General features: G+C 35.8%; 2 protein-coding genes across 3 annotated transcripts; one reads left to right on the top strand and one right to left on the bottom strand.

Moving 5' to 3' along the window:
• Positions 1-7,812: 7,812 nt before the first annotated feature.
• On the bottom strand, positions 7,813-13,706 carry LOC149003058 (uncharacterized). 2 transcript variants are annotated; one of them, XM_089138511.1, is made up of 6 exons: positions 12,770-13,706; positions 11,243-11,575; positions 11,077-11,125; positions 10,643-11,003; positions 9,406-9,484; positions 7,813-8,386 (listed from the first exon to the last, which is right to left on the bottom strand). In XM_089138511.1, exons 1-6 carry the CDS (start codon positions 13,133-13,135, stop codon positions 8,204-8,206), a joined length of 1,371 nt encoding a protein of 456 aa, XP_088994637.1. In that variant the 5' UTR covers positions 13,136-13,706; the 3' UTR covers positions 7,813-8,203. The 2 variants fall into 2 exon arrangements, with proteins under 2 accessions (XP_088994637.1, XP_088994638.1); XM_089138512.1 differs by having other exon boundaries at positions 8,298-8,611.
• A 2,665-nt stretch (positions 13,707-16,371) lies between these two features.
• On the top strand, positions 16,372-17,640 carry LOC149003059 (17.3 kDa class I heat shock protein-like). The gene has a single exon (XM_089137911.1). It carries the CDS (start codon positions 16,567-16,569, stop codon positions 17,047-17,049), a length of 483 nt encoding a protein of 160 aa, XP_088994037.1. The 5' UTR covers positions 16,372-16,566; the 3' UTR covers positions 17,050-17,640.
• Positions 17,641-22,624: the final 4,984 nt, after the last annotated feature.

Consider the following 22,624-nt stretch of genomic DNA (forward strand, 5'->3'; position numbering starts at 1 on the left):
GAAATCTAATGGAAGTTTTGGGGAAGAAGGGTTTGCGATTTGGGAAATTTCTCTTGATTTTGGTTCTTCAATTGAAGTGGACCCTTCTTTTGTGAATTTGCTTTCAATTAGGCACTTTAAAATGTAAATTATATTAAGGGAAGGCCGAATGGACGTGTGAATATGTTAGTTGAACGGTTCTAAATATCTACCATCAGTTCTATTAACTAAATTTGAATCGTTCTATAAAATTCATGTTGACTCTTGACAAGTAAACAAAATCTCTTAAACCCTTCACTGTTGAACTCTTAAAAGTAAAACAAAATGTCTCTCAAATCTTCACAAGTGAAGAAAAAATTCTCTCAAAATCCCGTGTTTAATTCTCAACAAGAAAACAAGAAATTTCTCAAAATATCGATGATATAATGACCCAAATGACAGTTGTAGTTACCAAGGGCTTTACCCAGTTGATCTTTTTATTAGAATATCACACTGAGAGATTTTGAACACCAACAACTCAAATCCTATTCTATCTCTTCCGTTGCCTTATTATAAAGGGTTTCCACATTTTTCATTTTTAATTTATACTCAAACATAGTCCATTTTCTTCTTTGTAGTAAACCCATTCGATCATTGGAACCATTTTCTATCCATCAGAGTTATAAACAAATGTTGTTTCATCCAATTCTCATAAATCTACAAGATTAATTAACAAATTGGGGTTAGAAATTTTGAATATCTAAGTCATCATTTTTGTTTTCTTTTAAATCCTGAGTACATTGATCACCGTGTAATCATGGATCTCACATGGAGTTGAAAAAGCAAATAAAACCCCTACCGTGGGTTATACTCTTCGAGTCTTTTACTCTCCTGAGCCTTTACAATTTTTCCATGCGTGAAAAACGTCTGATTTGACGCAAAGAGGAACAAATTAACACTCGGTCATAGTCATACTGGGAGAAAGGTTGGCAATTCGCGCTGGTCTTCTGGATGTTTTCGAGGAAGGTAATGGTGGAATCTGACTTTGAATTGGCCATACGATCTCTGTCACCCCTTTGGAGGTCCAACCAATTGTAGCTGATAGATGACTGATTATCTCTTATCTGGTTTTTTCAAATATTGCAAATTGGGTAAATCAAGAAATTCAGGGAAATCCCACGGAAATTTTGATTCTACAAAATCAAACGAAAGTTTTGGTGAAGAAAGGTTTGTGATTGGAGAAATCTCTTTCGTTGTTTTTTTTTTATTGAAGTGGGCCATTCCTTTTTGAATTTCCTTTGCAATAAAGCGTTTTAAAATATAAATTATATTAAGAGTAAATTGTCCTTGCATTTTAAAATGAAGAGTTTAAAACACTGACACCTGAATTTTTATTTGAAAAACACACAAGTTATATTCTGTTTTAATGGTTAGTTTTATCATTACAAATATTATTATATCTTTTTATTAAAGTCTTCATTTTGGGGTACCAGTACAATTTGTTCAAAAATTAATTATTTGGTTAGGCTCAAATTTATAGTTGGGTTATCCTGCATAAATCTTCAAATTTCATCAATTTTATGCTTAGGATGGAATCCATGGATTTTACCCAATACCTAAAAATGATAACATCATATTTTTAGGCAAAAAAAATAAAATCCCTAAATTTCATGAATTTAGATATTTGAAATCCCTAAATTCAGATAATCAAATAGGCCATCAGAGAGTAATCCACTTTGGTCCAAGTGGTAAGCAGCTTGGTTCGCTTAAGCAAGGTTCTAGTATCGAATCCTTGTGAATGCAAAAAATCTCCGCTGGGAGACTCACCCAACAAAACCAGGTATGGGACGCGGATCAAACCGCCGGTTTATAACCGGAATTGGCAAACCAAAAAAAAAAAAAAAAAAAGAGTAACCCACTTTCACTTTGATCATACATTTCCATGGGCGTGACTCATTTTTCTTCAATTTTTTCATTATACTACCAGTGAACTGACAATTTTTCCATGGGTCAAGCTCCATTGCACGCCTGATTTGACACAAAGAGGAACAAATCAGCACATGAGATTTGTTTATTTTCAAAAAATAGGGTGGTAAAAAAAAATGGGTGGACACCAATATGTTTTGAAATTGAAGAACAGAAAAGAGGGGGAGAAAAAAGGAGGAAAATATGTATTGTAAGCCCCACAACCATATGTAAATTTCTTTTCTTGAATAAATAAAAATTAAATGTAAAATAAATTCTTTTGATCTTTCTTCTCCTCCAGCAAAGGTTGGCGCAGATTCGAACTCTAACGTCCTACATAGAGATAGTGATTTTTACCAATTGAGCGACTTCTCGAGGTTTGGTGCATAAGCTTTTCTTTCACAAAAAGACTTCAGAGGATTATATCTCAATTAAGGTAAATGGTTCTGATTTTAAAATATGCGAATATTCTTGCAACTAATATCACTTGCAAAAGTACAGGAAAGTAAAAATTATCTCAGTAATACATTGAATCAAAATGAATAAGAGCACAAAATACACTAATCTAGATAAACATGCAATCTCTTTGCAAAATAATATCATTCAAAATAACATACAAGCCATTTGCAATTAATTTTGTGATCACCTTAAGAGCCGCATTGCTTAGATTTTTTGAAACTTATGTGCGTTAATACCCCCCGTAAGTCTTTCCCTCTTTGTTTTAATCAAGTTTTGCCCATTCTGAGAAGTTATAGTTGATGATGAGAAGAAATAATTTCAAAATAGTTCATTGGGAGTATTGTTTGAGTTGCAAAACAAAGTTTCAAGTAGAAGAACTATTTCACTTTTTTATTTGGGTTACTTTGCCTAATATCCAACTCCTCAAGTTGGAAGGTTGTTTATTTTTATTTTTCTTTACACCATCACGCGGCTTTCTTTGTTGGGATAATTACTGATGCCCCCTTGTACTTCGATTTTATTACTACTTTATCCCTGTACTTTTTAAAATTACTATTCCAACCTTTAACTTTGTCAACAATTACTAATGTCTCCCTACCGTTAAGCTCCGTCAGTTTACTGATGATGTGGCATCTATAAATTGTTTCAAAATCCCAAAAATAACCCTTCAATTATCTTTACTTATTTGCTCTTTTTTCAAGTTATAATACTAATCTTAATAGGAAAAAAATTAACTTTAATTTCACTTTTCTTTTTTAAAAAGAAACCACCAAATAAAGGAAATATGTGCTTTTGTTTTTCTCTAAAAATAAATCACCAAATAAAGGAAAGATGTAATTAAATAGAAACTAAAATGTTAAGAAATATCAAATTTAATTCAAAGCTGAAAATTGAAAATCACCTAATATATGCTGACCAATATTTATGTTACCAAATTTTCTATCAATTAGATCTTATATGCTAATTTGTTTGTAAAACTTCCATCATGGTGAATATGAAAAATTTAAGTGGAATGTGAAAGTTTCAACAATCATAAGTATGTGGTCCCACCAAATTCAAAACTAATTCTAAAGTATAAGATTTTAAGGATATAATTGATATGCAATATAGTTTCTATAAATGAGGGTAATGTCATATTTTTTACTTCTTAATTTTAAGGGCAAAATAGACATTTCATATTTGATGTTAATAGCCACTTAACACCTTTAGAAGTGAGGGGGGCAATAGTAATTTTACAAAGAAGGGAGTTTGATTAGTAATAAAACCAAAGTATAAGGGGCCAATAGTAATTATCCCTTCTTTGTTTTATTTTAAAAGAAAATTTTAACAAATTATTTTTCTAGATAACCACAGGTGACTTTATCACAATTCACACATACCATCACATCGCTTTCTTTCTATTGCTAATTGGTTGATTAAAAATGATTTCTCTAGATAACTCTTAGAGACTTCCTCACATTGTCATATGGCTTTCTTTACTAACTGATTGGTTAAAAAATAGGTTTTGGTGAACAACCATGAGTTATTTTTTATTGAATTATCGACAGTCTCTCCTAATTGCAAGAAAAATTAAAGAAATATCTGAAGAAACTAATCTAGATTTCCCCATAAAGCTCGGAGCATCAAATACTTGACTTGACTTCAGGTCTAGGTCTTTGAAATTAACAAAGCCGTGGCCAACAAACCCTAAATCTATTGCGGTTAGGGTTGAATCGTCTCCAGCGCCCAAAGTAACGGCCATCCATTGTCAGATTACTAGAGAGCACCCACGTGTCCCATAATAAATCCTAATAGGCTTAACATTTTTATCATCTAACGTTTAGGACTTATCATGGGACACACAATGCTCATTAGCGTGACTGCTTCTTTGGCATTGCAAAGGATTCAAACCGTTACGATTACCAACAAGGGAAAATTATACTCTTAGAAATTCTATAAGAGATTGCTTGCTTGCATAAAAAGGAATTATATTTTTAGAACTTGAAGAAGCTTTTTGGTGTAATTGATGAATCAAACATGAATTAGTATATGCAAAACACCCTTAAGACATGTGAAACCGTTCAAGATTAGCACACTTGTGTGACTTCTATTGAACACACCAAGTAAATGTATAGAGTACTGAAAGCATTGAAGGATCATATGAGAATGTCACAATTGGACCCGTAAACCTCTCATATGGAAGACTTAGTAAACCACCAATTTTATGTCATAGCCAGCCATTCCCATTTCAAGTTTATCATTGCCAAGCTTTACAGGAAGTAAAAATATGTACTCAATATACATGCACAGAAGAATATATATTCCTTTGGGTGAGGCTTGTGTCACCACTTCAGTTGCCTCTGTTGTGCTCCTATCTAAGGACTCAATGACCCACGGATATTATTATCAATAACCCTACAGTGGGTCTTTATTCATACCATGAGTCTATGACTAAGATGTCAATGGTATCTTAAGATTAATTATATATAGTTATATACTGTTGAAGAAGTGATTCTTTGCTTCGCTGAAGTTTTCATTCTTACTACTTTTAGATGAAAACGCCTTAAGCTATGCTATGCTAGTGTAGTGTTAGATGTCTCATATGGATTTACATTTTCATTGTCTGTTGTGTAGGCCCTGCATCAGCACCGGGGTCAATGAGAGGTCTGGACAGCTAGGGGCATCAACATATGCAGGTTTTTTGTATTTCACAAGGGCAGGATGGTAATTTCATATGCTGCTGCTAGTATGCTACATCAAGACATAGGGCCACACCAACCAGGTAGAGTTCTTTTTCCCAGTAAGTATGTTAAAAAAATCCAAAAAGATAAGAAGCAAACAATTTGTGGAACATTTTGCCTAGTTAGAAGCATGGTACCTTGTGTCGGCGATTTATCGCCGACATGGGGCGATATGTGGAGGTGTCGCTGGGGGGGCGACACGACACCCCCAGCGACTCGATAAATACTAAACATCGACGATATATCGCCGGTTTCCGACACGGGGCGATATGTCGAGGTGTCGCTGGGGGGCGACACGACACCCCCCAGCGACTCGATAAATACTAAACATCGACGATATATCGCCGGTTTCCGGCGATATATCGTCAACGATCTATATTTCGAACCTGCTTTCAAGTTTCAACAGTACAATCGACGGTAGGGATGAACGACATCGTCTCCGGCGCCGACGAACTATAATCTCTGGGTGATTGGGAAGGTCGTCGATCACAAGTTTGCAGTCGGAGAATAGCAGATTTAGGTCGACACTCCTTCCAAATCTGCTCCCTTGCAGAGATGATCATCGATCCCAAGTAAGCTTCCATGTCTGTTGCTCTGCTCAAACTTGGTGATTTTGTACTCCTCTCGTCAAGGAAAACAGTGTGGCCATTTTGATTTAGGGCTTTCCAGAGGAGGGTTTCGTGGGTGAACCCAAAAGCCAAGAAATTACAGGGGTTGGATGGGCAGTTGCAGAGGGCTGCAGCGATTGATCTCAGCTCGGCGGCGATGGAGATGGTGGCGTGGTGGAGGGCATCGATGACGTTGGTGGAGAAGGAGAACTGCCCATTATTTATCTGAACTTCCTCAAGGCCATTGCAGGCAGTCTCCTACCATTTCTGTCAAAATTTGCTTCAGAAATTCGTTGCAAAGCTCATCCAGGAACAGAGAACATCACAGGCCGTCCAGAACCACTTTAGGTTGCTTGGCACACCATAACTACTTCTTCACCCTTGTAGAAAAACCCCACAACCTATTCGGGAGCCGGATGATAATTGAAAGGAAGAAACTAAGAACAAACGAGAAGGTTGGTTATAGAATCCTAAAGAACGATTGGTTTGATTTTTGGTATTTTTTGTTTGATTATCAGCTAATCTGAAGCACGTAGCGAGGAACAACAACAAAGATCTTGGATCCCATGGACAGCTTTGCAGAAAAAGGAGGAGGAATTAGGAAGATTTACAGCATAACACGACAATACAAGTTCAAAGATGTGACGTTGTTTGTGCAATCACCGGTGAGTCGATAACCGAACCCCTAAAAAATCGCCCGATATGTCGGCTGATATCGCCGTGTCGCTGGTGTCGCCAGCCACCTACATGGATACACCAGCCGACATGTTGGACCTTGGTTAGAAGAGGAATTCCTAATTTTTACACCATAGAGACTAAGCACCCCTGATCAGTGAAACAAAATCTGACACCAATCATTTACAAGCAAGTATTACATTCAAAATTGATGAATGGATGAGTTTTCCAAGAAATCTTCAACATAAGCAAAATCAAAACCAAAACAAAACACACAAAAAAGAACAAAGATGATAAGAGAAAGAAATACCAAATCTCTCCTCCAACAACAGCGACGAAAGGAAGAGCTTCCTAGGCGATGAAAACGTGTTGTTATCGCTGCCCAATTCACCAAGTACAGTCCAAGCCCACTTGCTAGGGTTTGGAAGTGTAAACTTTAAGGGCCCCAAATCCCTTCACTGTCCAAGGGAAGAATAGGGTCTCTTATTAGGGTTTTTTCTCATGTGGGATGGAAAACCCTTTGATCAAACAGTTGCTGGGCTTTCTAAAATCTGAAGTTAGAATCTCAAAAGCTCCTAAATAAAAAACACAAATTAATGTTTACAACCAAACCCAAACCCCCACATTTTAGACTAGACCGTTGGATCCATTGTCACATATGTGGTTCCATCACAGCTGCTGAGTGAAAGCAAATGAAAATCCGCATGAAACTGTCCCCCTCACCTCCAAGGTAATAAATGAAAACTCCATAAAACAGTGGATAGACAATTTTCTCTTCGGGTAGAAAAACAATGGGTAAACATTACCTTCACATCTATTACGCCTGTTCTTGAAAAGATAATAATTTTTATACTGCCAATGCCAAGATACAATATTCCAAGTTCAACAGGTACACATGTACACTGTCACTTAAATTTTTTTTGAAAAAAAAGGAATTAAAAAAATCGTCACCTTCATGAACTATAGACAAGGGAAACTTAGAAACAATACAAATATTAATTTAATAGAATTGGTATTATCCAAATCCTTTTAATGAAGAAAGACATAATTTTATTTTCTCTATTCTTAAGAAAAAGGAAATTTGCACAGACTTTGCTTGTGTGGAAGCCTTTAACATCTTGTTTACCTTTTTCAAAGAAGTTTAAAATGAAGAACTTAAAGATGAATAGCTAGAGAGGTTCCCTTAGAGAAAGAGTTTTAGATAGTAACACGGTGGACAACATTCCAGCAAACGGATGATCCAATGGAAACTGAACCAAAGCTCTGCTAAAAACAATACAGCCATGCCCACCTTCCTGCTCCTGCTGCTGGTAAGGATGTAAATCCGAATTTCAATATCGAAAACCAAAACTATATCTGTATAGTATGAAATTAGTATTGGGGAAAACAATACGAAAATCAATACAAAAAATGGTATAAATATGTTATAATAAGATTTGGATATCATTATGTTACAATAAAACGTTAAAAATTTGAAGAAATCCAATACGAATTCCCCTGCATCTGCTCTTTAGCTTCTTAAACCAAAATCTCAGTTTTCACAAGCCTATCCTGCCCCTACATCTAGATCGATTCATATAAATATTACCAGGTCAGAGACTGAAACCAATTCTTGGAGAATACCATACAGGTGGACTGGTAAGGATAAGGGGGTAATAATGTTAGAAACATAACTAATTTTTCTAAGATTTCAGAGCTAAACATGACCAATCCAAACTGATACTGATACCTATTGATACCAGGGGAATAGAGTCCCAAAAATCCCAACTGAAGAGGCTTCTCCTTAGAATTCCTCCAAGATTTCTGTTGCAGAAGGCATCAAGATTTGTAGCGCTGAAAGATCAACTTTTCCTCAAATTCGACTGACTCGCAGACACCTTTTAGATGGTTTGTAAACATCACAAATAACTCCTTAAATTCCTCAGCTTTCCTGAACTTTTCGGTACCTCTGAAAACTAACTTTAAATCATCAGATCCAGCATTTCTATCCCTCAGTTCATCCTGCAAAATGTAAAGTGATGAGTTCAACACAGATTAAAATACTAAAATTAACATGATATTTTACCAATTAGATTAATTGGAACAAGATGAGATGGGTTTAAGAAATGTCACTTAATTGTGCAGCACAGCCCCTGTGCTCAAATATGGGCATGCTAAATGAACACCACACCCCTAGAAAGATGGAAATGACCAAGAGATCACTGATCATTCTGCATGCCCCTGCATCTAGGCACAGGGTTAGCATATACAGCACAACAGATGCTGTTACTCATCTCATAGAAAATAAATGGCAAACAACAACTGCGTTTAATAAATTTACAAGGATTAGCAACCCAACAATATAAAGAGATCAGACAGCAAAACATGGTTTGTGGATGCTCAATTCTGTCAAGTGATAGATTCGAACTGAAAATTTAACGAACAAGCAAACCCTAAGGTCCCAATTCTCGAATGTAAGAAGTTTCAGATAAATCGGAATTGACCACATGGCAAAACAAATCATGAAAAATTTCAGTAGTAATCCCTAAGGTCCCAATTCTCAAATGTAAGAAGTTTCAGATACATCAGAATTGACCACATGGCAAAACAAAGCATGAAAAATTTCAGCATTAATACGAGGTTACATGGGAATTCAATGAATTGATGAAAATCTTTGGAAGACTGGAAAAGGTAAATGATTCAATTCGATGCTGATATTGACACCGGCTTACTTAGACCATTTCTTAGATATTCAATCATCAAAAATGCTACATTAACCCCCCCCCCCCCCCACACACACACACACACATGCTAAAATAGCAGTACCGGTTCATCAATTTGAGCATGGGTTTCCAAAAACACAAGTTTTTACCTTAATTTATTATGATAGAAGTCTGATAAACTAGGTAAATCAAGAGATGTTTGAATAGGTAAATCAAGAGATGCTTGAAATTCTCCAGTTCATCAATAATTGACTTGAAATCATTGCTACTGCAAGACACTAAATTCACCAATATGCATTCGGGTGTTAGAAAACTAACCTCAGATCTCAACATTGTACCCCCAAATAAAGTTTGACATGCTCCATTTCGTAACATATTCTCAGTCATCACCCATGGTCTGCCGAGTGTAGGAAAAACAATCATCAAGAGGTTACAGAACAGGTTAGTTATGACTACACAGATTAAATCCTTCAAATAAGTTCTCTCCTATGCCAAAGAAACCATTGACCCCAGAATCCATGTGAAAATTTTAAAACAACCAGAGGGTCTGTCAGCAAGGTTTGTCCATGACTCTGAGAAAAAGCCTAAGATCAGGTGGGAAGACTTTCCCTCTGTGTTGATTTGGTCCTTTTTGGTGGGGGGGGGGGGGGGGGAGACGAGGGGAGATTAAAATCCAGAAGGCAAGAACAACATAAGGCTAGAACACACTGAAGAATAGATTCCAATAGTTTACCTATTGTTTCAAAGTTTTAGCCTAAGCCATTTAACATAGAGCTAGAACTACTTCTATACATGTAAGATCCCCCAGTCAAGAAACATATGTAGAGGGATCGTACCAGAAAGATTTAAACCCAATAAACTATTGACTTAACAGAACAAGTAAACAATCAAATAACCATTAATGAACATGCCAACCTAAATGTGCGAGAGTACTCATTGCAAAGAAGCTGCATAGCTGAGTCCTTCCCATATACTAGAAACTCACATCCAGAAGAAACATAAATCAACCATCAGCAGGCAGGGCAGGTTGAACTTCATATGCCATCTTTAAGCAATTGGCAAGCTTATGCAGTGGCAAAAACACCACACCAACACTACCTATTGCTGAGTGTATGGCACCTCATGTAATTAAAGGTGATTTTATAAACAAGAGATCATAATCAACGTGGAATTTTGGCCAAGTAATTAAATCTGAAAGTATACCTGGCTATGTGATTTCACTTGCTTGTATTGTCAAAATCAGAGGATTTATTTCTAATGACAACAAAATGCGTTCATGTATGTAGTGGGTTGCATCCTTCCAAGGAAACAACATGGCTTCCATTCTCAACTAACAGCTAAAGTCACAAAAGTATTCTATCTATGCATTAATTATTTGAAAAAAGACATGCATCAGTAAGACTAAAGCTATAATAATACTCAAATGAGGGACTAAAAATCATAAGGTGCAATCACAAAAACAAGAAGAGACTAAAAGCAGAAATATATTTCGTAAGTATGTTCATAACTTTTAAAACAGAGATAGTTATGAGAAGAAAAAAAGACAACATAATACCTTCCACTTGATGACACGATGGTGTGAGTGGGATCATGAAGAAATACGTTTATCTTTTCCAGTTCTTCTCTGCTATCAGCACCAATCAATCCTCTTGTATATGGTTCTCGTGACAAACATGGGAACACATAAGCATGACTCACCACAGAAGTATGTTTATAGATAAAATCCACAACAGCTAGAGGTGATAGACTCTTTTCCATATTTTCAATAATAATATAACAACAATCTCCAGTATCCCCTGTCTTCACAGGCAAAGTTTCTCCTCCTAAATCTATATCCCTAACATCTGTTGTGTTCGTTGCCAGAGGTTCGCCTCCTAAATCTCTGTCTTCTCCAACCCTATACTTGCTAAGGATCCCTGAGAAAAGTTTTTCACAATTATGGTTTTTATTATACTGAATGGGATAAGTACTTGGAAAAAATAAACTAACCTCTATATGTTTGTGCTGTAAGTCTAGTTTGCTTGCTACGTTTTTTCCCCTGTAAGGAGAATATAGATAATGTCAAACAAAACACAGGGCAGTAACAATCCAAAACAGCTAATAAGCAAGCGTTCAGTGTGTGTGCTTGTGGTAGAATTTCCATAGGAGAACTTACCAGTTTCTTACTCATAGAACTAGTTGTACTTTGTTTGCATTTGTGTTGAACAGTTGAGCCATGAGTTTTAGTAGAAGCATCTTTGCAAGCTGAAACACCACCTTCAGGGACGGAAAAAGTGCTGGGTGAAGCCATTTCCAGTTTCACTCTTGATATCTTAAAAAAAGATGCCAATGTAGCATTTTCTTCTCCATCTCCAGATTGGATTATGCAAATATTTGCAGCTTTAGTTAGTGTTTCTATTCCATCGTTTGGGCCATGAAGCCAAAAAACATTAAAGTCGCATAAGCATTCCTCTTCCCCATTAACATAATTGTGTTCTCTATGATGCACCTGCCATAACAAAGCAATCAGTCACAAAACTCCATCAACTCAGCAAGTATCAATCCAGCCTTTATCATGGAATGCTAAGGTCTTAAAAACCACCTAAGAGACCATTTTCTTAGCACAATCTGAAGTTTATAGGATAATACCCAAATTGTTGAAAATCTTAATAAGCTATCCACTCTGCCAAAACCATTTATATAGAAAGTTCAAAACGAAAAATTATTTAAATGGGGAAATAGTAATTGCTGGGAAAAATGATGCTTGGTTTCCCACACGTGTCAATCACTGGTGGGATTACGACAAATGAAAAATCAGAAAAGGTAACTGTTACTAATAACCCATTGAGATTAACAACATGGGGCCTACTTATGCATAAATTGACAATGGTCAAAGTGTAGTATAAGCAAGCATAACACAAGTATCTACGTGGTTCAGCCACGCATACATTATCAATCTAAATGAGGCTTCTTCACTATAAGAAAACTGCAAGAACATAGTAGTAGAGATGACAATACTTTGGTTTTAAACCAAACTCAACCATGTATCTAAAATCAAATACTCATTGAACACCAGCTCTCAATTCACACTGGACACCAGCTCTCAATTCACACTCTCAAACCCTTGAAGAGAACATTAAAACCATATACGCCAGAAGTTGTCACACACTCACAGCTCACTTGTTCAACTCTTGAACTTCTTGTTGTTCATTTATGGAGTTCTTCCCTAGTTCCCTATTTATAGGAAGAATGAATCAATAACAACACAAAAAGCTGCCTTCTAAAGCACTACAGTTGGACTGCCCAGGCACAAGAACCTTCCTCTCATTTTTTTTTTCCTCTTCTATATAAATCACTCCTGTCGTTCTTTTCATTTCATTTGTTTCATTTTGAGTTTTGCTCTCCCTACTACGGTGTAGACACACTGCCCCCTAACAAAGTACTTGTATAGCAGAGAATATGAACAGTGGGGTTATAATTTGCAGGTGAGGGAAGTACTTAAAATTCACTTCTATCACTCAATAAACAAGTACAAGCAGACAAATGTGAGAACAAGAAGAACACAACAACAACAACAACAACAAAAACACACAGACTGAGAGCCAAAGCATTGATTTTCAGATGAATGTAACACAAAACAGAGAGGACAAGCTCATAAAAAGAGGAAATTTCATTTTCTGAGACGAAGATTTTTAACACTTACGTCCTTGACATAGGCGTCATAGAAGCGAAGTTCATCATCATCATAGACATTGGAGACGCAAATTACCATTCCTTGAGTGACCCGAGAGCACTCGTGGTCTTGCAACTGAATCGACCCCGGTCGGAACCGATCCCTGAAGTTACTCATCTCTCCAAGGGACTTGAAATCGGAAGCGCAGTAGTGTTCATCGAATTCTCCTGGGAAATCGTTGTATTTCACGGTAAGGGTATCACCGTGGAGAAATAGGTGAACTCCATACCAAGCGTCGTCGGTGGGGGTACGAAAATCTAAGCACTCGGCAGGAATTTCAGAGCTGGTAGAAGGAGCACCGTTGCTGGGACGATCTGGGTTACTGAGAATCGCCATGAAAATGGATGTGAAATGTGAATTGTGAAAAGTGAATGATGAATAGAAGAACAAGAGAGCAGAGAAGCTTTAGTATTGGTTTCAAGAAGATGACTCAATAGAAGAACAAAGAATCAGAATCACAGTTGTAGAATTCGAACTCAGTCTTAGACAGCAGTAGTTGGCCAATAAATTACAGTTGCAGAACTCAAACTCCAGAAAGGGAGAAGATGAAAGAACCCTATAAAATTAAATAATATTTCGTTCAATTGATTGATTTGACAGTTTACATTTTGGCGGCGCCAAGGGGGTAAGGATTTGGAAGAGCGCTACTTCGATAGTTCGATTCCGCTTCTCTCCAGCGAATTACCAGTGGAACATGTCCAAGTGTCCACAACGCAGCAGTAGAGGTTTTCCAATCCAAGCTGGGTTCTTCGAAACTAAGAAATCCATCTCTGCGTTGCTGGTGTATCACCTTCATATGTGTTCCACCAGTGTTCATGGTTGAAGTGTAGTTCCGCTCAATTCTTCGTGCATGCGTGGATGAATCTTCTCCTGATTTCTGAAGAACTTTTACAAGTTTTGAAAATATTTCAGACATTAATCTCCATGAAAAAGCAACTTGAGAATATAATATTTAAAAGAAGAAATATTTTAAAAATGAAAAATAAACAGATGAAGAAGAGAACAAAAACTTTATTTTTATAAGAGGTATTAAAATATTTCAATGGGTTTCTCTTGCCTTGCCGACATTAAAATTAAAACCGTATAAATACAAATTTTAATTTGTTTTTCCGTAATAACCTGCCTAATATCCTGGGAAAAAAAATGTCTAACTAAGATCCTTTAGATGATATTTCAGCTCCACATAGTTGTTTATTGCCTTGAATGTTTTGTTGTATTTGTACTTCAATCATTTTTGTCGATGATAGACTTTGGATAATTGTGTATTGCTCTGAACTCTGCCACTAGGAAATCCTAGGCTGCGTTTGTTTGCAAAAATGGGGTGGGAAAAAAATATGTGGGTCCCATGTGTAGTTGGGTGAGAGAGAGAAGGAAAAGAAAAGGTTTTGTAAAAAAGTGATAATGGTGGGTCCTATGTGTAGTTGGGTGATGGAGAAAGGAAGGAAAATGTTTTGTGAAAAAATGATAATGGTGGGTCTCATTTTTTACTTTTTCACAAAATTTCATCAAATTTGTGGGGCTTTAAAAAGTCTTGGGGTAAGAAAGTTGGGCTGCCACCTCGCCAGACAAACTCACTTTCCCACCCCAAGCAACCAAACAATCCACAATTTTAGGATTTTAAGGAAAAGTAAGAAATCTACACTTTTTTCAATAATTTTCCCACCCCCACCTTTATTCCAACAAACAAACGCAGCCTAAACGTTATCTCTGCCTCTTCTTCTTCCTCTGTCTCATTTCCCCCAATTCTCCATTTTCTTAAAGCCTTTGGCTCCTTTCTCCTACTTTTCTATTTTCTTAAGACTTCACCGTTCTCTCTCTTCGCCACTCGCCTTTGTCTGTCTGCCTCTTCTTCTTCTTCTTCTTCACTTCTTGCTCTCTTTGTGGCTAAGGAGATTTCTCTATCGTTTCTCGTTAAAAAATTATCTCACCTCTTCCAGATCAACCGCAACGACAACCTTTTCCTCACTATTGATGTCACCACCACAACAAGCAAGTCGCCGTAGAGAACATAACCGAACTGATTATTTGCTACAAGGCTCGTTTCATTGAATTGATAACCACCATCAACCTTATAGCATCGTCCCCAACACCAAGCGAAAGAGATGAACGAAGTCAAGCGGTGGCTGTTTAATATGTTATTTCTCCACCCCTGTGTCATGTTTTCTCTCTACCTTGTGACATGTCAGTCTCCGAGTTTGTGGCACGTTTTCACCTGTTCAGGCGCTTGTAATGGATAATACATATTTATTATCTTATGAGCTTAATAGTTGTTGTTTTAATTACAACATTTCTTCTAAGGTTTTGTTAGGATTTATCTCTTTTTTTTTCTTCTTTCCGTACTCTTTAACGTTCAATGAATTAAGCTTTTAACTTCTTACCAAACAAAAAGGTATTTCAATCGCATGGCGGATTCTCTAGCTGAGAAAGCAATGTTTGTTGCAAGTCTAACATCTTGGCCTCTATTCGCTCTTTAGTTGTTGGAAGATGACCTCCCTTTGCTCCCTGTAGCTTACTTTAATACATTCTCCTACTTCTTATCGAAAGAAAAAAAAAATTAGATTTATGAATATGCTTCTCTAATTTTTTTTAAAGGGTAAAACTCTAGATTCTACTTTAATACCCAGTACTTTATTTCTTCTTTTTTTTTTTGATAAAAAAATTCAATGGATATTAGAAGGGGGTATTAGGAAAATGAAAGCTACCCATGTACCAAAATGGAATAAAAGTGTCAAAATTAGAAGTGGACCAAGAGATAAATAATTCAAAACTTTAAATCGGATGGGATTGTTTTCTCTAATTCCTAATTTTCCTAGTGGTTTCCTAAAAAAAAAATGAAACAACAACAATAATAAGTCTTGTTCCAACTAAATGGGATCTGCTACATGGATTATTGCCCTCCAATCAATTATGTTCGAGGCCATGCTAGATACAAGGTCTAAGCTATACATATCATTTTTCACCGCTTCTCCTAAGGTTATCTTAAGTCTACCCCTAGCTTTTATAGTGTTTTCAATATAATTTATATCACTTATCCGTACAGGGGTATTTATAGGTCTCCGTTAAAAGTGGTCGTGCCACTTCAAACAACTTTCTCGAAGCTTATCATTTATAGGAACAATTCCCAGACCAACTCTAATATGATCATTTCTTATCTTATCCATCTTAGTTTTGCCACTCTTCTATTTTAGCATTTTTATTTCTACTACACTGAGTTTATCTATATGATTCTTTTTAATAGCCCAATACTCTGCACCGTATATCATAGCTGGTCAAACAACGGTCCTATTAAGCTATAATGGAGTACGTCGATCACATAAGACCCCGGACACACTTCTCCACTTCATCCACCTTATTTATCCAAAAAAAAAATAATAATAATAAATAAATTATTAAACCAATAATTTATCAATGAATTCGGGACCGAACCAATAAAATATTCGAAGAACCGGTCCAATTCTTAACGGGTGGGTTCCGGTTTCCTTCCAAAACCGAATCAGTTAGATTTGCGGTTATAGGATAAACCACATCGCCGAACAAACGGTGGAAGGTACTAGAAGACTGTCGACATCACCGGTTTTCCGTAGAATCCGATTCTGACGGCTCGATCTTCTCAACGACAAGTCGAAAACGAATCCCTAGAAATTTCTGGAATCCTCTTCTTACCCCTTTTTATAGCCCCGGCTTAAATCGTTGTGTTCATCGAGTAATAGTGAAATTGTTCAGACAAGTTCTTGAGTTTCTTGGATTTTTGTAGAAGCAGAGCAAAAATGTCGATGATTCCAAGCATTTTCGGCGGAGGACGGAGCACCATTTTCGATCCATTCTCACATGAAATCTGGGATCCATTCCAGGGTTTTCCTTTCAACACCACCACCACCAACAACAACTCCAATTCGGTTACCGAGACATCGGCGATGGCGAGTGCTTGTGTAGATTGGAGGGAGACTCCTCAAGCTCATGTGTTTCAGGCTGATCTTCCAGGTCTGAAGAAAGAAGAAGTGAAGGTTGAGGTTGAAGATGGAAAGGTTCTTCAGATCAGCGGTGAGAGGAATAGAGAACATGAAGAGAAGACTGATAAGTGGCACCGTGTAGAGAGGAGCAGTGGCAAGTTTGTGAGACGATTCAGGTTGCCTGAGAATGCCAAGACGGAGCAAGTGAAGGCTAGTATGGAGAATGGAGTGCTTACTGTTACTGTTCCTAAGGAAGAGGAGAAGAGGCCTGAGGTTAAGACCATCGAGATCTCTGGCTAGAAGCTCAGTCTTCATTGCTGATGAATACTCTCGTTTCTGACATTTTTGGTTTCCTGTGCGTGTTTTTTTTTTTTGTAATTAGCGTTTGCCTTGTAGAAGAATAGTTCTATGTGAGTCCTTCTGAAGAAATTGTGTTTTCAATTCTCTGAAATTCTCATTCAACGTTGTTCTGTTGATTTCTGTTTTCTTTATATGTTCGATTGAACAGCGATGAACAACATCTTCTTGATCAGTTCTTCTGCGATGTTTGAGTAAGGCTAGGGCTGATTTATCAAGGCTAAGGGAAAGAAATTAAAGAATTGCTGAGAATTCCTTACTTTAGCATTTGATCGTGCTACTAATTTGAACCAGATCATGATATTGTAGATGACAAGCTGCATTGGGCAGCTGCAAATTTTTCAAGAACTCTAAGAAAGTTAAATAAACCTCATTGTTCTTGGTTTGGACCTTTTATGCATTTGCAAATTGGCATTTCTTCCCCTCCCAGGTGCGTCTGCAGAATATTGAAGATCTTGCAGATTTGATCCCCTGTTTTAACAATCGAAATCTTGAAGAGGCATGCCACTAAACCCTCAAACCACTTTTGCAGTTGTGGAAACATGAAACTTGAAGATTGAGTAGTTATAGATTTCAAGAGTTTTTTTGCTTGGTGATTCTTTTTGGTGGTGTTGTTTTTTTAATTGATGGCATTAGATCATGTGAAAGGTATGTTACAGGGAAAGGATTTGATCAGTTATGACAGACAATTGGAATTGATTAAACATGCTTGTGTTGGGAATCATTACCTTCAGGAGAGATGGTTACACGCCAGCGTTACTTTTCTTGGCTCTTCAAGTATTAAAGCTTCATAGGGATGGGGTTGTCGGAAATCTGAATCACATATCACCAACAAGCTGGACCCAAACTTTAGCCCCACCTCTACGCCGTCGTGGATGCTTAACCCGCAAATTAGTTGTGATGCTAGATTCAAAAAAGTAAAATTTCCATGTCTGTGATTTTAGGCAAGGTATCAAGTATCGAATCAGAGGTGAAGGCAAGGTATCAAGTATCAAATCAGAGATGATTTTAAAATCCGTATCGTCTTGTATCAAGTTGTGTATTTTAGTATAATTTAATGAAGAGACGTATTGAGATGTATTGGTTGGGTCAAATATGGATACGTACCGGCTATCGTAAGATCTCAAGGATGTTCTACAATGTGCAATAAGACTCTGTATGTTGGCCAAAGTTGGACTTGAGTTTAACTTTGGGTGAATTTGGCAGTGGTTCTACTCGATAAGTCCAGATTCTCTCCATTCAACTTGTCATTTGACCTTATTCATCAACACTCACGTAAGTGTGGGGTTGATGCTCATCTTGCCTGAGTTGGGGTGGATGGATAGAAGGGTAGGTTGGGGGTTGAGGATTTTAGTTACCTACTTGACTTCGTATTAGTTTCAATAAGCATTTAGATAGTTATTCAATTAACTATCATAAGGGATTGTTGCGGGCAAAGACTAACACTTTATGATAAGAGTTTAATTATTCGAATTTCCTTGAGACTGGTAGTCCTGTTCGTTTTGTTCTTGATAAAGTTAGGGTTGAATCAAGGCAAATTAGGGTTGGTTAGGCTCAAAAGAAGATAAAATTATGTGATTAACTACTTTTTGTTATAAAATAAAGAGAAAATAAATTAGATACAAAGAAGAAAGACAAGATGAGTTCAATCGAACCGATTCATTCAGGTTGAGTGCATTACATATTTATAGTAGAAGGAGCATCTACTCTGATATGGAAATACAATATATGATTCTTGCACACAATAAGATATTCTTGATATGGAAAAATAGATTGCCGCCCAAGATAGAAGGTGCATAGAATGGAAATATTGACTGCCAATATTGTGTAATGAGATGGTTGTGATATCTAATTATTTTCTCTTTATTTTATAACACGTTATCAGCACGATTCCGCTCGAAAAACGAATCCGCTCGAAGTATTGCGTTTTGAGAAGAAAGACAGCAGACTATGTATCATTATGTTTTCTATTCCAAAGTGAAAATAATGATCGACCTCCTCGCACGTTTTTGTAAACAATGGAGTTTACCTTGTCCATCTTGAAATGTAAGTGCATCATGATAAAAGGTATGTGTTTTATTGAATCTAAGAATCAATCAAATAATAAGATATTATGTTGCTTTAATGATTGTGGTTTTATTTAATGTATATAGTGGCTGCTAGCTTTGCACCACAAATATTGTTAAATGCATCTGAAATTGCAAGATTTGAAACTGTAAATAAATACAGTTCTGCAGATGCACATGAAGTTGCAAGATTTGAAAGCGTAAATAAATACTGATTCTGAGATGCACATGAAGTTGCAAGATTTGAAACTGTAAATAAATACGAGTTTCTGAGATGCACATGAAGTTGCAAGATTTGAAAGCGTAAATAAGTACAGATTCGCAGATGCACTTGAAGTTGCAAGATTTGAAAGCGTAAATAAATACAGGTTCTACGAGATGCACATGAAGTTGCAAGATTTGAAACGTAAATAAATACGATTCAGTAGTTTTTGAAATTAATTCTCTTTTGAAATTATAAGGAGAAAATATTATTCATGAAAATATCCCAGCAAATTTTCAAGTTTCAGATTTGTTGTTACAATAGTAATATTGTAAAAGGAGTTTTAAGAAATACTCTGAATGATATCATGCCTATTTGTGGCTGAGTAAAATAATGGACTATTAATGAAAAGTCATGAAGCTCGTCTTATTGGTTCTGTTCCATTCCCTGAAGTGAATGCAACAATTCATGATATGCCTGAAAGAAGGCAAAATTAAAATTATGGTCATGACTGTGGAAGAGGATGAGGCAAAAGACGGAATAATTACCGTCATTATTATGGAAGTAAATAAGAGAATAATAAGGATTCTCAATATAACAATTCAAGAAGTGAAGATAATATTTTTTACCGATTTGGTATGAAAGCTATTAGACATGTATCTATCATACTCCACAATATTTAATTAAGCTTTGTCAAGCCTTAATTAAAGAAATAAAAATAATATGGAGATAAATTAGATTTTCCAAAATCATGATACTTGAGCAATTTTTGCCTATAAAAGGAATGATTTTGATGGCCTCACATGTACTACATATCTAGATGCTGCAAACTTCTTTGAAGATAATAGTTGAAGATTTGATTATGTAATTCTTTTCTCTTCAAATCTCATCTCATATGTTAGTTTATCTTAAATTTAATCTTTTTCTTCTATAAATTTTTTTTATTGACTTTCTATATATCTTTTAATATATTTTGTTTCATTTTGATGAAGAATGTGAATATTCTCTTATATCTTTGTGACGCATATTATACTTGAGAGAAAAATATACATATTTCTCTTATTTGATGATACGGAAGCCAATGTTCATATAAAATCGGTAGTACAACATTGATTGGAAGCTCCGGAAGAGCTAATCTATTATTATCTGGGAGATAAAATTGGTTATAAATAATTCATTATTTTGTAGTAAGTCTCAAAGAAACTTATTAAGTTTCAAAGCTATTTGCCAAAATTATTATCAGATTGAGACTACAAATAATGGTATAAGTAAATATCTATACAAAGTTATTAGATATTTCTCCCAATTTGTACTACACGAATATCGCATGGTTGAAACACATGCTTGGGTAAATCAAATGAACATTGATTCCAATAATTTTATTATTTGGCATGACCGGTTGGACCATACCGGATCAAGTATGATGCGAAAAATTATTGAAAATTCAATTGTCATCCATTGAAGAACCAGAAGATTCTTCAATTAAGTGAATTTTCTTGTATTGTTTGTTCTCAAGAAATATTTATTATTAATATTCACCAGCTAAAGTTGAGATTGAACATTCTACGTTTTTGAAACGTATAGAGGGTGAAATGTATGGGCCCATTCACCCATCATGTGGACCATTCAAATAATATATGATTTTAATAGATGCATCTATAAAGTGGTCACATGTATGTTCATTATGAACTCGCAATTTGGTGTTTGCGAGATTGTTTGCTCAAATAATGAGATTAAGAGCATAATTTATGAATTATAAGATAAAGACAGTTTGTCTTGATAATCTTGGTGAATTTACATCTCAGGCTTTATGATTATTGTATAACAACTGAGATCACAGTTAAATAGCCTGTTACTCATGTTTATATCCAAAATGGTTTGGTAAAATTATTTATTAATTGTCTCCAATTAATTGTTAAACCATTGTTTATGAGAACAAAGCATCATTTGTACGCATCGGGCCAAAAGGTTGTCATAAATTCTCCCTATTACAATTGGCTTATGGTCAGAAGCCAAATATTTCTCATCTTAAAATTTTTGGATGTGCGGCTTATGTTCTAATTGCTCCACCACAAATAAGCACAAAGATGAGTTCCCAAATAAAGTTGGGAATATATGTTGGATATAAATCTCCTTATATAATGCAATATATTGCCAATGATAGGAGATTTATTTAATGAATTAGTTTTTCCAACATGAGGGGGAGAGAATAAACACAGTTGGAAAAAGAGATTGATTGTAATGCATTATCACTATCTCATTAGATCCTCAGACCGAGCAATCGTGAATTTGAAGTTCAAAGGATAATGCAATAAATATTGTGAATCAATTGCCGGATTTGTTTGACTGCTAAGAGTTACTAAATCTCATATTCCAATTGTAAATGCTCCAATTAGAATTGATGTCCCAACAGGACAATCTATCAAGTGCAAATGAAATTAAACCACGTTTTAAATGTGGAAGATCAATCGGTTCTAAGGATAAAATCCTAGAAAAAAAGAAAGGAGCAAATGATCAAAATGATAATAAAATGGAGACAATTGATTATGAAAATCCCGAAGACATAACTTTCTATGAAACCAGAAGAGGTTCAGTACACTGAAAATAATGAAGAGATCTCGATTAGTTATGTCATTGCGGGGAAAAAGATGGAACCGAAAAGATAAAGTTGTCGACAACATTTTTGCATATTATGTTATTGTTGAAATAATACATCAAGACGAGGATCTTGAATATAAATTTGTTGATGAATATAAATCAAGAAATGATTGGCCAAAATGTAGAGACGCAATTCAAGCAGAATTGAATTCGCTTGAAAATTAAAGTTTTTGGACCTGTAGTCCAACATCTGAAGGTATAAAGCCAGTGGGGTACAATTGAGTTTTCTGCGAAAAATGAAATGAGAAAAATAATGAAATCGTGATATATAAAGTATGAATTATGGCACAAGAATTTTCGCAGATGCCTGGCATTGATTACATGGAAACATGTTCTCTTGTGGTGGATGCAATCACCTTCAGATATCTTATTAATCTGGCAGTATATGAAAATTTTGGCATGCGTCTAATGGATATTATTACAGCCTAATTATATGGCTCACTCGAGTGTGAAATATATATGAAAATCCCTGAAGGATTCAAAATGATTGAAGCATATAAAAATTCCTAGGAAGTTTGTTCAATAAGGCTTCAAAGATTATCAAGGCATATATGGTAATCTCCTTAGTGGATATTTACTAAATGAAAAGCAT

This window comes from Hakea prostrata, chromosome 10, assembly GCF_041222555.1.
Source record: "Hakea prostrata isolate BN-2017 chromosome 10, UWA_Hpros_2, whole genome shotgun sequence".
Taxonomy (NCBI): domain Eukaryota; kingdom Viridiplantae; phylum Streptophyta; class Magnoliopsida; order Proteales; family Proteaceae; genus Hakea; species Hakea prostrata.